The 13,534-nt window shown below is 49.9% G+C and overlaps 2 protein-coding genes across 7 annotated transcripts; both read right to left on the bottom strand.

The window, feature by feature from the left end:
- Positions 1 to 44: 44 nt before the first annotated feature.
- tmem259 (transmembrane protein 259) lies at positions 45 to 6,730 on the bottom strand. 3 transcript variants are annotated; one of them, XM_037249381.1, is made up of 12 exons: positions 6,419 to 6,730; positions 5,888 to 6,183; positions 5,077 to 5,367; positions 4,514 to 4,610; positions 4,344 to 4,454; positions 4,151 to 4,273; positions 3,973 to 4,073; positions 3,686 to 3,743; positions 1,692 to 1,829; positions 1,391 to 1,523; positions 1,214 to 1,313; positions 45 to 794 (listed from the first exon to the last, which is right to left on the bottom strand). In XM_037249381.1, the coding sequence occupies exons 2-12, from the start codon at positions 6,095 to 6,097 to the stop codon at positions 297 to 299; spliced, it is 1,860 nt and encodes a 619-aa protein (XP_037105276.1). In that variant the 5' UTR covers positions 6,098 to 6,183; positions 6,419 to 6,730; the 3' UTR covers positions 45 to 296. The 3 variants fall into 3 exon arrangements, 2 of the variants coding, with proteins under 2 accessions (XP_037105276.1, XP_037105277.1); XM_037249382.1 differs by lacking the exons at positions 45 to 794; positions 1,214 to 1,313 and having other exon boundaries at positions 1,387 to 1,523; positions 1,692 to 1,775; XR_005097703.1 differs by lacking the exons at positions 45 to 794; positions 1,214 to 1,313 and having other exon boundaries at positions 1,692 to 1,798.
- An 888-nt stretch (positions 6,731 to 7,618) lies between these two features.
- On the bottom strand, positions 7,619 to 12,720 carry dph5 (diphthamide biosynthesis 5). 4 transcript variants are annotated; one of them, XM_037249546.1, is made up of 7 exons: positions 12,414 to 12,720; positions 8,963 to 9,087; positions 8,784 to 8,892; positions 8,449 to 8,569; positions 8,284 to 8,323; positions 8,117 to 8,220; positions 7,619 to 8,046 (listed from the first exon to the last, which is right to left on the bottom strand). In XM_037249546.1, the coding sequence occupies exons 1-7, from the start codon at positions 12,546 to 12,548 to the stop codon at positions 7,793 to 7,795; spliced, it is 888 nt and encodes a 295-aa protein (XP_037105441.1). In that variant the 5' UTR covers positions 12,549 to 12,720; the 3' UTR covers positions 7,619 to 7,792. The 4 variants fall into 4 exon arrangements, with proteins under 4 accessions (XP_037105441.1, XP_037105442.1, XP_037105443.1 ...); XM_037249547.1 differs by lacking the exon at positions 12,414 to 12,720 and adding an exon at positions 12,021 to 12,223; XM_037249548.1 differs by lacking the exon at positions 12,414 to 12,720 and adding an exon at positions 12,024 to 12,223.
- Between the last annotated feature and the right edge of the window lie 814 nt (positions 12,721 to 13,534).

The raw sequence follows: 13,534 nt of genomic DNA, 5'->3' as shown, positions 1-13,534 counted from the left end.
ACAAGTGTGCGTGCGTGTGGAGCCGTTGTCCACTTTCAATTGTGTACATCGGAAGGCATTTCCTGACGTAATTTAATGTATAAAGCGCACTAATGTCCCATTGCAATGCATTTGGCAGGTAGGCAGTGGCCCCGGCCACTTATCAAAGTCTGGCGAGGCCACAGGTGCCATGGTGACCGAACATATCTCTGCCCATTTCAATGTGTGTTTATTGATGATGATGTTGCTCATATTGGAGCTAATCATCAGCAGCCTGCAGCTGGTGATGATTGGCGTTTTCCGCTTCGGCCAGCACCTCAAGATGTGCAGGTGGAGCTTTGCTGCGCACTGCAGTCTGTTTGGGTCACGGCGGTGGTGATTCCTGCCTCCCCGACCGTAGGCTGGCTTTCTTCGCCTGGCGCCCCCTCTCGGCTGGCTTCGGCCATCCACAAGTCGGCCACATGGCTGACGTCGGCCGGGCCCTCCTGGCCGGAGGATGCCAGCGCTTCAGTGATGATGGCAGCCGTCTGTGCAACCCAGTTGAGCTCAGAGCGGACCTCGCTGGTGGAGGCCGGCGCCGCTGGACTTTCGGGCGGCGGCCGGAGAACGACTGAGGAGACAGGAGCGAGCCGGGCATCGGCGGGCTCCGCCAGTGGCGGTTGCGGCCCGGCGGTGGCGTTGTTGTTGAGGCTGTCCTGCAGTGCAGTCTGGTTGGCGTTACCTGCCTGCTGGTTGTGCAGGAGCATCTCCTGGATGCGGATCTGTTGCAAGATAGCGGGCAGCTCATAGTGGTGGAAGAAGTAGATCATGGAGTGCTGCCAAAAGAGCAACAACGGAGTTAGCTAGCAGTAGGCGGGGCCATATGGCCTCCCTTCTTTTGCAATAAGTTTTTTTTTGTTCCTCTTCCCCCCCCAGCTTCAAGTTGTCCCAAAATCATCTAGCGCAAATGGTTTACTACCGATTACAAGCCATCATCGTTCGACTCCGTTTGTGCAGCACAATGGAATGACGTCTTTTTGGCTGAGGCTGGGTTGTCACGAAAGCAAGTTTTGCCCAAGGGGCCTCGCCGGACAGAAACAATGCAATTGCCCCTTGCAATTGCCCCATCAGCGCAACGTGTCGCTAGACTCATCGCCTGCCTTGCCGCCTCTCGGTCGAGCTTGGTCAAGCACCGCTTGACTTTTCATCTTTGTGCGCGGGCCTCAGCTGACGAGCGGCAACCACGACGACTGACCTGGATGAAGAGCCAGGACGTGACCAGCGCCAGGCTGCTGTATTGGCCGTTGAAGCGGTAATGATATGCGTAGAAGGCAAAGTGATACAAATAGAAGAACCTGAAAGGCAAGGAGGAGCGGGTTTGGTGGAGAAGGGGCCAGCCAGGGTGGTGCCGCCCGGACGCTGGGCGACTCACCTCAGCCAATGGCGTTTGCTGGTGTTGGTGTGGCAGCAGATGGCGTCATACTGATCGGCTAACCACACAATGAGGATGATGTAAAAGGCTGTCGTGGTGTCGTTGAAAAACTCTGACATGATGGCCTCCATACCTGACAATATGACAGGAGGGCACAGCGGCAAAGTCATCATTCTCTCGTGTCACAATACGCTTTGGCATGCTTCAAAATCCAGAGCTTGCGGCACGTTAGCGGAAAACGTCTGGCGAGCGGGAGTGACAAAATAACGGCTCCACCTCTAGCGGCGGTGGGTCAACTCACCGACGAGGGCGAGGATGACAGTGAGCAGGGGTGCTGCCGGAAAGGCGATGGTCATGTTCATCTCCAACATCTGAAGGAGGTCCACTGAGACGAGCCGGGTGCCGAACCCAGAGAGAAAACATATCGTGCGTTGGGCTGCTGCGTCACACCAAGAGACGTCCGAGCCGACGGGCCACCCGATCAGCGGGTTTTTTGAGAACCAGATGTTTTGCATAAACTTCAACTGGGAGTGGAAAAGCTTCAAAATGTGCGCTCAAGATTGCTACGTGTGATGCCATTGATATGCTCATGCTAGTGCTTGCTTGTAGTTTTTGAAGCGACGGCTATTTGAGCCTAAAACGGTGGGACAGCAGTTAATACAACAACATTCACAAGCAGGTTGTCGCCCTCTGAAAACGGTGGCCCAAGTCACCCTTTGACACCCCGAAAAAGAGTCTCCTTGGGATGTTGGCCACCTCTGGGAAAAAACGCTACATCATTCAATATGGCCCTTACCTGAAATTAGTCATGCATATGATCCGTGTTTGCGCCGCTTTTTTGCGCTTTTCAATATAAAAAAAACCAAACAAAAAAACAACTTTGGCCATTATTTTAAGAAGGGTGATGCTGTGTTCTTTGTCCACTCCAAATGAGAAGGTAGACTAGAAAGTAGTCGCTTGTGTCTGCAAGACTGCGTTGTACCGCCGCCTGGTGGCCGAGGCGGGTAACTGGAAGGAACGGCAGCTTGACCTTCTAGCGCAGGGGTCAGGAACCTATGGCTCGAGCCAGGTGTGGCTCTTTTGATGATTGCATCTGGCTCGCAGATCTCGGCTCTTCAGATAAAACATATCACTTGTTTTAATCCAGCCACTGATTTTCCACGGCTAAATCCTGTTTAGGGCTGCAGTTGGCTGCAGGTGCAACTGTCCATTGATTTAATTGGATAAAAACCTACAGGTAAACGCCCCCTTTAGAATTAGTTTGCTCGGTCATTAGCTCAAGAGCAGCTACTGTCCATTGTTTTAATTGGATAATAGCCTACAGGTAAACGCCCCCTTTTGAATCAATCTGCTCAGTCATTAGCTCAAAGCTAACCCTTCGACAAAGATGGCGAAAAGAAAAAAAGATGACGAGTATTGTACATTTCAGAATAAATGGACCGAAGAATTCGCCTTTGTGGAAAGAGCAGGTTCTGCGGTGTCTAATTTGCAATGACAAAATTGCATCAATGAAGTACATTTCTGAATGAATGGACCGAAGAATTCGCCTTTGTGGAGAGAGCAGGTTCTGCGGTGTGTCTAATTTGAAATGACAAAATTGCATCAATGAAACGGTCGAATGTAAAGCGGCACTTTGACACGCGCCATGCTACCTTTGCATCAAAATACCCTGCGGGAGACAACAGAAAGAAAGCGTGCCAAGAGCAGGGCGCAAGCTAGCCAGCAGCAACTTCACGTATGGACCCGGCAAGGTGACTATCATTCCGCTAGCTTTGCTGGATCTTTAGCAATAGTGAGGAACGAAAAACCATTCACAAATGACGAGTATGCTAAAACGTTCATGATGGATGTAGCCAATGTACGTTTTGATGATCTTCTGAACAAAGACAAGACATTCAAACGGATACAAGACATGCCTCTGTCGACAAGAACTGCTCATGATCGTACCATCATGAAAAAAACATCAACATCAAGAACAATCTACGATCACGTTTAACTTAACGGATGAAAGGTTAACCTCACCAAGTACCAACCAGACTACAAAGACATCAGCAAATCTATGCAGCACCAGAAGTCGCATTAATGGTGAGTATTATAACAACTTTATTTAAAAAAGTAAATTCAGAGGCTTACTATACTGACATTTAGTTGAATTTACTTTTAAAATATATGGATCTCACTGAAATATAATATTAGTAAAATATTTAGCTTTTATGGCTCTCTTAGTCAAAAAGGTTCCCGACCCCTGTTCTAGCGTGTATAGAATGCATTTGTTTTTCATACAGAGCAACTCACCGATGAAGACGAAGATCTGGTGGTGAGAATACCTGAGCAGCATGGACACCGACAGAGTCTGAAAAACAGCACAAATGTCACCTCCTGTCCACTAACCACTCAAAGCCAAAACAGAAGATGAAAGCTGGAAGCACAACACCCCCCCCCCCGCAGCTCCCTCCTTTAAAGAAATTGGCAGACAGACAGAAAAAGGGATGCCTCCCTGTTCCAGACCAAAAGAAAGAAAAAGTGGTGACGTTCTACGAGCAACGGACTGGTTAGACTGGGACGGACCGGCGTGGGCTTACAAAGATAACCATGATGACGAAGGCAGCCAGGTAGGAGGTCCTGGCCATCCACATGCTGACAAAGCGGTAATGTTCTCCAGAGACCACGTTCCTTAGGAAGCCTTGGCACAAGCACACGAGGCTTCATCATCGCTGAGAACTCGACATGGCAATGCGCACACCTCCATCCGTTCGTCACCTTTGTTCTCCTCATTCTCCGCCAGCGCTTTGACGCTGGACATCAGAATGTCGTCGTAGCCTAAAAACTCGTCCAGCAGTAAGCGACTGAAGCTGTCGCCAAAGCACTCGTCCTTGGTGGGATCTGAAAGGCAAAGTGGCGTTTGGCTCGCTGGCGGGTGGAGGGGGTGGGGCATCACCTAACGGCATCTCACCCAGGGTGACGATCATGACCGGGATGTTGAGTCTCTGCCGCGTGCCCTGCGACAGCCGCAGGAAGCCGTACTCCAGCGAATATTCCACCATGTACTCCTCCTGAGGCCAGGCTGCGGGAGTAAAGTGTCACGACGAGCGGCCGGCGGGGAGGCCGAGCCACACCACCCACCTTTGGCTGAGTGACTGAAGGAAAGGTCCTGGCTTTTGTTGGCCTTGCCTCCCGCCCCTCCCAGCAGCTCCGGACGGGGCTCGGTGTCCAGCTCAAACTGCCAGCGGGACATTTGGGCTCAGACTTCGGCTGCCGTGGAATCGGTCGGCCCGATACCGATTGCCATGTAAAGCAGCCCCTTTTGTCTCCCCTGTCGTATTGACACGAGAGCAGGGGCCCGTTTGGAAGACCGCGCTTTTCTACCAGAGCGCTTCCTCATTCAGTGGCACTCAAATTATGCGCCGCTCGAGCGTCATTCTCAGTAAGGTCGGTTGTGCTTAAACCAGCGGTAGGTAACACGCTCATAGTTGCTTGGCCGAAGCGTGGCTTGTCTCAAAAACAAAATCAATGAATGACTGGTCAACAGAAGCAGTGTGTGTCAAATCTAATGAAGTTTGAATCTTGGTTTTGGGTCCTAACTCAGAAGATGATCACAATCTTGAGTCCACCATTTTGTGTCAGAAGGGCTCCGGTGAGCCTAATTTGGGCATCCGGCGGCAGCGCGCAAGCGGTCTTAGGCTCACCTGCACCGAACTGTTGTCAAACGTTCCCAGCATCATCTCCTCGTCTTCGTCCTCCTCTTCCTCTTGCAGCGCTGCCAGACTGAGCGCAGCAACGGCGGGCCCCCCTCCTCGGCCCTCCTCCTGCAAGCGTAAGAACTGCAGGAAGACGGGTGGCCGGCTGGAGTTCCTCTGGATCTCCACGCGGAGGATGCCGTCCCGGGGCCAGTGCTCCCTCACTCCCTCCAGGCAGTTGATGGGCGAGCGGGAGAAGGCAATATGGATGTAGGCCAGGATGAAAAGGACGAAGAGCGCCTGGTGACCAGCAAAGGCGTTTGAATGACGAGTGCTGCCGCCGCCCGGTATTTGAAAGCAATCGCAGCGAGTGTACTCGCCGACAGAGCGGACAGACTGACGGCCGCGGTTGTTTTGCTTTGATACATTCAACCATCAGCCGAGCGCCATCAAGCGGGCCGCGACGGCGAGATTCCAATTTGTCGCCCGCTTCGGTGCTCCCCTTTCTCGAGCGCTTGGCCCGACTGGAAAACTAGTGGGAATCCCTGTGTGTAGCTCGTCGTACTAGCAAGTTGGATTCGGAGCGCAACTGCACACGACTTGCCGCCACCAACAAAAGGACTGCGTGACCGCTTGCTTTTTGGAGAAAAAAAAACAGCAGCACCGCCTCGGCAGGTGTCTTTCAGAGTCAACGACCGTTTTTTTAATTTAAAAGAAATAATGTCGGATTATGATTATTAGTCCTTTATCTAAGTACAGCGCTACGACTACGGTTTGTTTTTATGTACAAGAAGAAGGGTGAAAGGTAAAGTGAGGTCACCTTGAGCAGCACGAAGAATTCAAAGACCCTCCTGAAGGACGGAGGGAAGAGGCGGGCATAAGTGACGGCCATCTTGAAGAAGAGTGCATGGAAGAGGCGGTCTCGAACATTGATGAGGGGGTTCTGGTTGATGTTGGGGTTCCGGATCCTGTTAGGCCCAATGTTGTTATTGTTGAGCGGGATGTTGTTGTTGGCCTGGTTCTCAGACATCTCAATGGCGGGGGTGTAACGTCACGGCGTCCGAACGATTCTAGGTTAGCATGGCATCAAGTTGCGCTCCTCTTCCTGTCTTTGGTCTACAACACAGATTGGACAAGGCAAGTACACGCAACTGATGACGGCAATTCACACAGTGCAGTCAGTTGTTGTCGAATGAATAAATCAAAGTGGTCAAACATTTCTTTGTTGACCAATGCAAACAAATCACGTGACCAAGTCAGGCCTGACTCAACATCCAGCGGTTCGATCGTGTCCCCTTACGGCTCGCTCCTCCGAAAAACAACGTTCCACCGGATCCGCATAAGCACTTACCTGTTATTGGCAGTGCCCATTGGATCCCATACAAGAGATTTCTTCCCCAGGTTTTCACCAAACGACGGGAACGGACGAGCGGATTCCGTCAAACGCGAGCTCGTCGGCTAACACGCTTAGCTTCTCTTAGCTTACTTCAGCCGTTACTAGCCACACGTAGCGAGGGAAACAAGTCAAGCAAGTCCGCTGTGAGTGGTCAGAGAACCTCGAATCGCACTCGAGACGCTAAAGTTCCGACATTTCTGAGCGGTGAGCTCAACTGACTGCAAACGCTGCAGACCGGAAGTACGTGATCTACCGGAACCACGGCTTTCCCAAAATGTGGAGTCGATACATTGACGTGTTCATGTTAAGTACACACGCCTAAGTAGGAAAGATAGGATCCTTTCATCATGGATGGTTATTAAGTTTGCAAGCAAAGACTTGTCACGCGCATTTTGTCATATTTTTGGTCCATTATTTTATCGGTTTATCGATCGATAAATTGGAGAAGACTGCATTTAGCTATGATGATCAGACGTCCTTTTCTTTTATCGGACGTGTCCTACTTTTGAGACCTAAAAAAAATGTCCGGGGGCAATTTCAAAATTGTCCGGGATTTTGCGCTCACCAACAGCAACCCCCCCCCCAGCGCTCTAACCACTAGCACCCCCCCCCCCACACACACACACCCCGGTGCCCACTCCAGTGCTGTCATCAACAGCTGCCCCCACTCCAGCGCTCCAACCACTAGCACCCCCCACCCCATTGCCTCAAAAAAAAGGTGTCCTTTTTTTCAGAAACCCAAATCTGGTCACACTCATTTAGCATGATAAAATGTACTCAGTTATTTCCAAGTGTTATTATCCAATGATTTTTGTGAATTTGCCATTGTTTAAAACTAACCTATGGCCCCTCCTTCCATCCACTTTGAGGAAATTTCCTTGACAATAGGACCCCCACACACACGTGCTGGCTCATGTCAAATTTGGTGAACCCGCCCATTTTGCCATTATGGAGCAGCATCGCCTGAAATTGACGTCCAGGGACCTGCCCTTGGACTCGCGTTACGAATCACACGACTCGCCCGTTTCTGGCTTAGGTCGCGTGACGTGGCAAAGCCGGGCCGTGGGCACCCTGATGTCAATTCATCAGCTTTCTTATTCTTCTGTCAACGCCAAAGTCATCAGAGTGCCACCGCTTCTGGCTGACTGGAGCCAATTGATTGATGCATGTATTTTTTTTTATTTGAGTTCCTATTTCCGTGGACTAATGTCCAAATATTTGGGGTCAAAAGCTGTGCTGCTTTCATTGAAAAAAGTCGGGCTCAGCCTCTGTAAGCTTGGCAGGGCACCGGCCGGGTCGTTGTTGTCGGGCCCCGTGTGTGTCAAGTTGTCAATGACATCCAGGTGCCGCAGTGTGTTCGGAGCCCTCGACGCGTCGGAGGTGCGTCAGGGTGGCGTCGCAGTCTCGCGCATGGAGACGCAACATGTCGGCCTCTAGGGGGTGGAGCCTGCCGGTGATGACCAGCGAATGGAGCGGCGCGCCCAGGTCGCACAAGCTCATCTGCGCCAAGGTGGCCGTGCGGATCTCCTGGTCGGCGGCGCCCAGTCGGGCCACACCCACGCACAGTGTGTCCTCCGTCAGACCTGCGCACGGTGACGCGTGTGACCAACTGGCCGTCGGGGAGGCGGCTGTGGCACGACGGCCATCACTCACCAGGCTCCTGGCCACACCCGTTCCGCCGCCTGATGATTTCCAGCAGCTGAGCAGCCGCTTGCGCCGCGGTCATGAAGCGCGAAGGCTCGTAGATCTTCTTGCCTCTGAAACGACAGTGCCCGTCAATCGGTGGCCTATCGAGCAGACAGGGTCATCGCTCTGCTTACCTCATCAAGTTCTCCAACGATTGCTCTTTCACTTTCAGGTCTGCAAAAGTGCAGGGGGGGAAAAAGCAAGTCAGGTGCTGCGTGGCGAGGCGCTAATGCTAACGTGCGCCATCCCTGGGCCAGTTCTAGAGCAGCGCGTATGTTAGCATAGCGGGCGGGGCTTACCCAGCAAGCAGAGCGTGTGCAGGCCGGCCGCTCGGTTCTGCAGGATTTTGTCGTAGAAGCTTTCGGGTCTCCACGAATCGGTCCAGAAGACCACTGACACAGTCTCTCCAAAGTTGTACATCTGACGCACACACAGGCGCAAATATGAGCTCATGAAGCCGATTTCCGAGCCTCGCTATTCACAAGGGTGAGGAGGCACCAGCCACTCCTATCTCAGGAGCGGCCCAGACCGTATGAATGGAAAGACATTTTGCTTGTGAGCATTCAAAGGCCGTTGGGTGCTCAACGCGGACCGGTCGGCACCCGGTGGCAGATTCCAAAGTGGAGCGGCACACCTGCAGGCCGCAGCAGCCCACGGCGTTCATGACCGACGCGTTGTGGACCACCTGGTACGGGATCCCGGCGCGCACCGCCCTCAAGACCAGATCGCTATGAGTGGTGGCTCTGACGATCAAAAAGCATACGTGAGAAGGCCCATTACGTGACAGGCGGGTGTCCGGCCACGGTCCCCCACCCGAAGGGGTCGCCCACCACCAGGAAGGCCACATCCATCTCCTTGGCGTGCTTCAGGATCTCGTCGGCTTCCTGCTCTACCAGATCTCGCTCAGCCAGTGTCAGCTCCTTCCCATAAAACTCCTCCTGAAAAACGCCCCGAGCCCGTTAGCGCACTAACGGCAGCAAAGAGGCTCACGTCGCACTCGAGCGGTTTGTTGACGTCAGTGAAGGGACGGGGTGGGGGGCATCAAACAAGCTTACGTGATATTGAAGCTGCATGTAAAGCGGCTAATGTGACATATAGAGGCTTTGCAGTCACGTGGTTTTGTCACGTGATTTTGTGTTATGCCGCCATCTTGGCGGTCAACTCGTCAGCTCGTTCCTACGTGTTTGTATGGATTGTCTGATTTCTGCGCTACGTTTTCACCGATTTCTTCCGAATTATGGCTGATTTGCTATCCAACGAAGTTAGGCATTTGGATGAAGACTCCAAGAAACGTTACAGAGAGAAGTTGAACCTTGTTGGCACAACGGATCCGTACCTTTTACCGAGAAGCATGCTAAAATCGCCCGAGCATTTTGCAACAGCCGACCTGCCTGAACGCTCATATCCAGATATTTATAATTACCTCGTCGATTTGTTTTGTAACGGCATTTCATAACTTGACATATTAAAAAACTGAATAGAGTGAAATCATTCAGATACTGTACCTGTCTGTTCAAGTTGCTACCATTTTTATTTTTTGTTTATTTTTGCATGATGCCACATCTGATTGGCTTGAAAACTTAACCAATAAAAATTTTAACCTTGTGCCAATGGCTTGAAAACTTTACCAATGTAGATTTTACCTTGTGCCAAATGAAGTAACAAAAACCCTCTTGTTAAAAAATGCTACATTAAAAAAAAATTGTTTCACAAGGTTCATAATTTTTTGGGAAATTTCCTAATGCATTCACTCGAGAATTAATTGTTCAATTCCAATATGAAGTTCAATATTTACATTGATAACGTTTTCAAGCCAATCAGATGAAGCATCATGAAAAAATAAACACAAAATAAAAACGGGGGGGGTGAACTGAAGAAATCATCCCATTCCCTGCCTTGCTGCTCTTGCTGCCTTTCTAAAAATGCACCCAGCATTTTCAACAATCATATTTGTATCATCCCATATTGTATTATTTCACATTTTGTGAAACAAATCAGGGGTGAATAGTTTGTTTACATACCTGATATGAAGTCCTCATTGCATATCCTTGTGTAAATCGTAGGTTTCCATCGTTCACGACGAATATCCGCGATCCATTTATCACGTTTTTTCATGTTCGCCGGAAATCTATAGAAGCTAAGATTTGGTTTATCGCCTCGTCTATTGCTACATCCAACAGCACAGCAGGTATCCGGCATTTTTAAGCTCAAATAGCAGCAGATATAACAAGAAAGCGTGTGTGAGTCGTTGACCGGCACTGAAAAGTTGACCGCCAAGATGGCCGCCAAGCTAATGTGGGTAGCTTGATGACGTCAGCTGCAAAGCCTCTATAGCAGTGGTCCCCAACCACCGGGCCGCGGACCGGTACCGGTCCGTGGGTCACTTGGTACCGGGCCGCGGAGCCGCATAGGAAAAAAAAAAAAAAAAAAAAAAAGGAATTTTTTTTTCATTGACGATCAATTCATTCAGGTTAAGACGCTCGTCCCGGTCACGTGACATGTTTCCCCAGTCGAGCCCGCAAAGCTAGCAAAAATGAGTAAGAATTTATTTTGAAAAATATAAAAAATTTGGCGAATCTCTCCCAATTACATCTGTCAGTGCATCTGAAAAATAAGGACTCTTGACACAGGGCGCTCGTCTCGGTCACGTGACATGTCACCACAGTCAAGCCCGCGAGGCAAGCAAAAATGAGCAAGAAACAGAGAAGTTTGGAAAGCTTCTTCGGAAAGGGAAAAACGTCCAATGAGTACACTGAAGAAGAAGAGGCTACGACTTCTAAGAAAAGGAAAGCTGCATTTAAAAGAACATTTCTGGAGTCCTACTTAAAATATGGATTTATCGCCACAGGTGACTCTGACACGCCAAGTGCACTCCGCATATGTTGCGAAAGGCTAGCTAACGAGGCAATGAAGCCTTCAAACCTGCTTCGGCACATGGAGACCAAGCATCCTGCATTTAAAGACAAACCTTAACCACTTCGGGTGTCATTGTCTCCGATTACGCCTAGATGGGAACGGCTCATTTCTGAGAAAAGAGCTCGGTGCTCCCACTAATTCAACGTTTTATTTTTATGTGGTTTATATTTGTTTTTATGCCAGTCGTATCATTTTATTTCATCCTATTTATATATATAAATATTTAAATAATAAATATATAAATATATTTATTTATATAAAGGCCGGTCCGCGAAAATATTTCTGACACGTAACCGGTCCGTGGTGCAAAAAAGGTTGGGGACCACTGCTCTATAGGACGAAATAACCATTCAAGAAAACACACAAATCCATCGCCTATTACTTTTTTCTCCATTAATCAGGGAGAAAAATAATTGGACCAAATTGAAGTTTGCGTCGCCTCATGCTAATTCAAAGCGACAGGGAAGAACACACGTCAATGGAAATTCAGCTCCTGGTTTTCTCGGGAACATCTGCCAGAAAAATGCTGACGAATGAGCAGATGTTTGCAAATGTGGAATTTTGAAGCCAAGTCTGCTTTTGTGGCGCATGACGACAACGGGAGACTATTTACCTTCTATGATTGGAAGTTAAACCGGGTCTCTCGTTTAAACGAGCAATCAGTGATCCAAGCGACTACCGAGAACTTCAACGGGTCTCTTTTCGCAACATGCTCGTTGGCATCTCCACGTTGGAAGCACTGCTGCTCTCGTCGACTGTTTGTGAGACTCTCGTCTGGTGCTCACCGCCTCGACACATTCGAGTGGACGCGTAGCGCGCTTTCTCCCTGTAAACGTTATGCATGTCTTCGTGTGTCGGTGCGTGGAGAGTGAGAAAAGCAACTGACCAGAGCCTCCTTGCCCACACTCAACATGGACGTGTAAGCCTCCAAGTAGACGCGCGAGCATTTCCTCACCACCTGCAACCCTTTCACGGTGATGTCAGTGGCGTCCCCGAGGCCCAGCCCGACCAGGTACAGCATTTCGCCCGGGAGAGACGACCGGCACAAAAAGCACCGCACCACACTTGGCCTTTATCCCCGGCGTCACTCCACTCTTCCTCGTCGTCTTCGTTCTCTCTCACGTGTTGACAAATCCTCTCTGCTTTATTTGCGTTTGCCGTCAAGCGCTGTCGTTTCACGACACCTAGGGTGCCTTTACGACCAGTGCCTTTTTTTTTTTTCGTCACACACGCATACATTCACACCGTCACTTGCGGGAATCAAAATCACGGTGTCGGCGCTTTCTCCCTGTAAACGTTATGCATGTCTTCGTGTGTTGGTGCGTGGAGAGTGAGAAAAGCAACTGACCAGAGCCTCCTTGCCCACACTCAACATGGACGTGTAAGCCTCCAAGTAGACGCGCGAGCATTTCCTCACCACCTGCAACCCTTTCACGGTGATGTCAGTGGCGTCCCCGAGGCCCAGCCCGACCAGGTACAGCATTTCGCCCGGGAGAGACGACCGGCACAAAAAGCACCGCACCACACTTGGCCTTTATCCCCGGCGTCACTCCACTCTTCCTCGTCGTCTTCGTTCTCTCTCACGTGTTGACAAATCCTCTCTGCTTGATTTGCGTTTGCCGTCAAGCGCTGTCGTTTCACGACACCTAGGGTGCCTTTACGACCAGTGCCTTTTTTTTTTCCGTCACACACGCATACTAGGGATGGGCGATACCAATGATTTTGGATTCGATCCGATACCAAGTATTTCCTGCCCAAAAATACCCGATATCGATCCGATATCGATACCGGAAGTGTAATTTCCCGCCAAAAAAACCAATTTAAATGCAGTTGCATGCTGCATCAATATTTTGTGCCTTACATGTGACTATTGACCTGCACATTTGTATACTACAGCAGGTGTTTCACTGCAAATGATACGGACACACAAGATTAAAAGGCAGTAGCAGCCCCCATCTCCCAAGTGTTACTTACCTAGGTGATATCTTCAGAGACGTATCATCGCAATCAACACCACTGAACTTTGATTCTGCCCCTGTGTTCGAGCGCTGGGTCCAACCAGCCTGGTGAACTGCAGCCACAACATTGGCACCATTGTCTGTGATGACTGCTGCCACTTTCTGAGTAATGCCCCAATGATCTGTAATTCTTTTCAGCGCTAAACTAATGTTAGCGGCAGTGTGCTGTTCAGTAAAGCAATTAGCTTCTAGGACATATTCTACCATCTGCCAGTCGTGCACAAAGTGACAGGTCACTGTCAAGTAGGACTGAGTGCTTCTTGATGTCCACATATCTGTTGTTAAAACCACACTCTCAGCATTTTCTAAAGTTCTCTTCACCTCATTGCAGCAGGCTGTGTACATGTGCGTTATAGTTTCTTCTTTAATCTTTTTGCGGCTAGGCATTTTAAAACTTGGGTCAACGTACTTCATAAGGGCATTAAATCCCCTGTCCTCCACTATTGATATG

This window comes from Syngnathus acus, chromosome 4, assembly GCF_901709675.1.
Source record: "Syngnathus acus chromosome 4, fSynAcu1.2, whole genome shotgun sequence".
NCBI classification, from domain to species: domain Eukaryota; kingdom Metazoa; phylum Chordata; class Actinopteri; order Syngnathiformes; family Syngnathidae; genus Syngnathus; species Syngnathus acus.
Note: the sequence above shows the minus strand (reverse complement) of the source record. Positions and strands in the feature narration are given on the sequence as shown.

Excerpts from the sequence above, each read along its gene's own strand:
- tmem259 (XM_037249381.1), bottom strand. The coding sequence starts at position 6,097 with ATGTCTGAGAACCAGGCCAACAACAACATCCCGCTCAACAATAACAAC. Across the intron at positions 4,074-4,150 it reads GGAGAATGAGGAGAACAAAG|GCTTCCTAAGGAACGTGGTC; the intron begins GTGACGAACGGA and ends GCTTGTGCCAAG. Across the intron at positions 3,744-3,972 it reads TCGTCATCATGGTTATCTTT|ACTCTGTCGGTGTCCATGCT; the intron begins GTAAGCCCACGC and ends GCTGTTTTTCAG.
- dph5 (XM_037249546.1), bottom strand. The coding sequence starts at position 12,548 with ATGCTGTACCTGGTCGGGCTGGGCCTCGGGGACGCCACTGACATCACC. Across the intron at positions 8,893-8,962 it reads GTGGTGGGCGACCCCTTCGG|AGCCACCACTCATAGCGATC; the intron begins GTGGGGGACCGT and ends TTTGATCGTCAG. Across the intron at positions 8,570-8,783 it reads TGGGCTGCTGCGGCCTGCAG|ATGTACAACTTTGGAGAGAC; the intron begins GTGTGCCGCTCC and ends TGTGTGCGTCAG.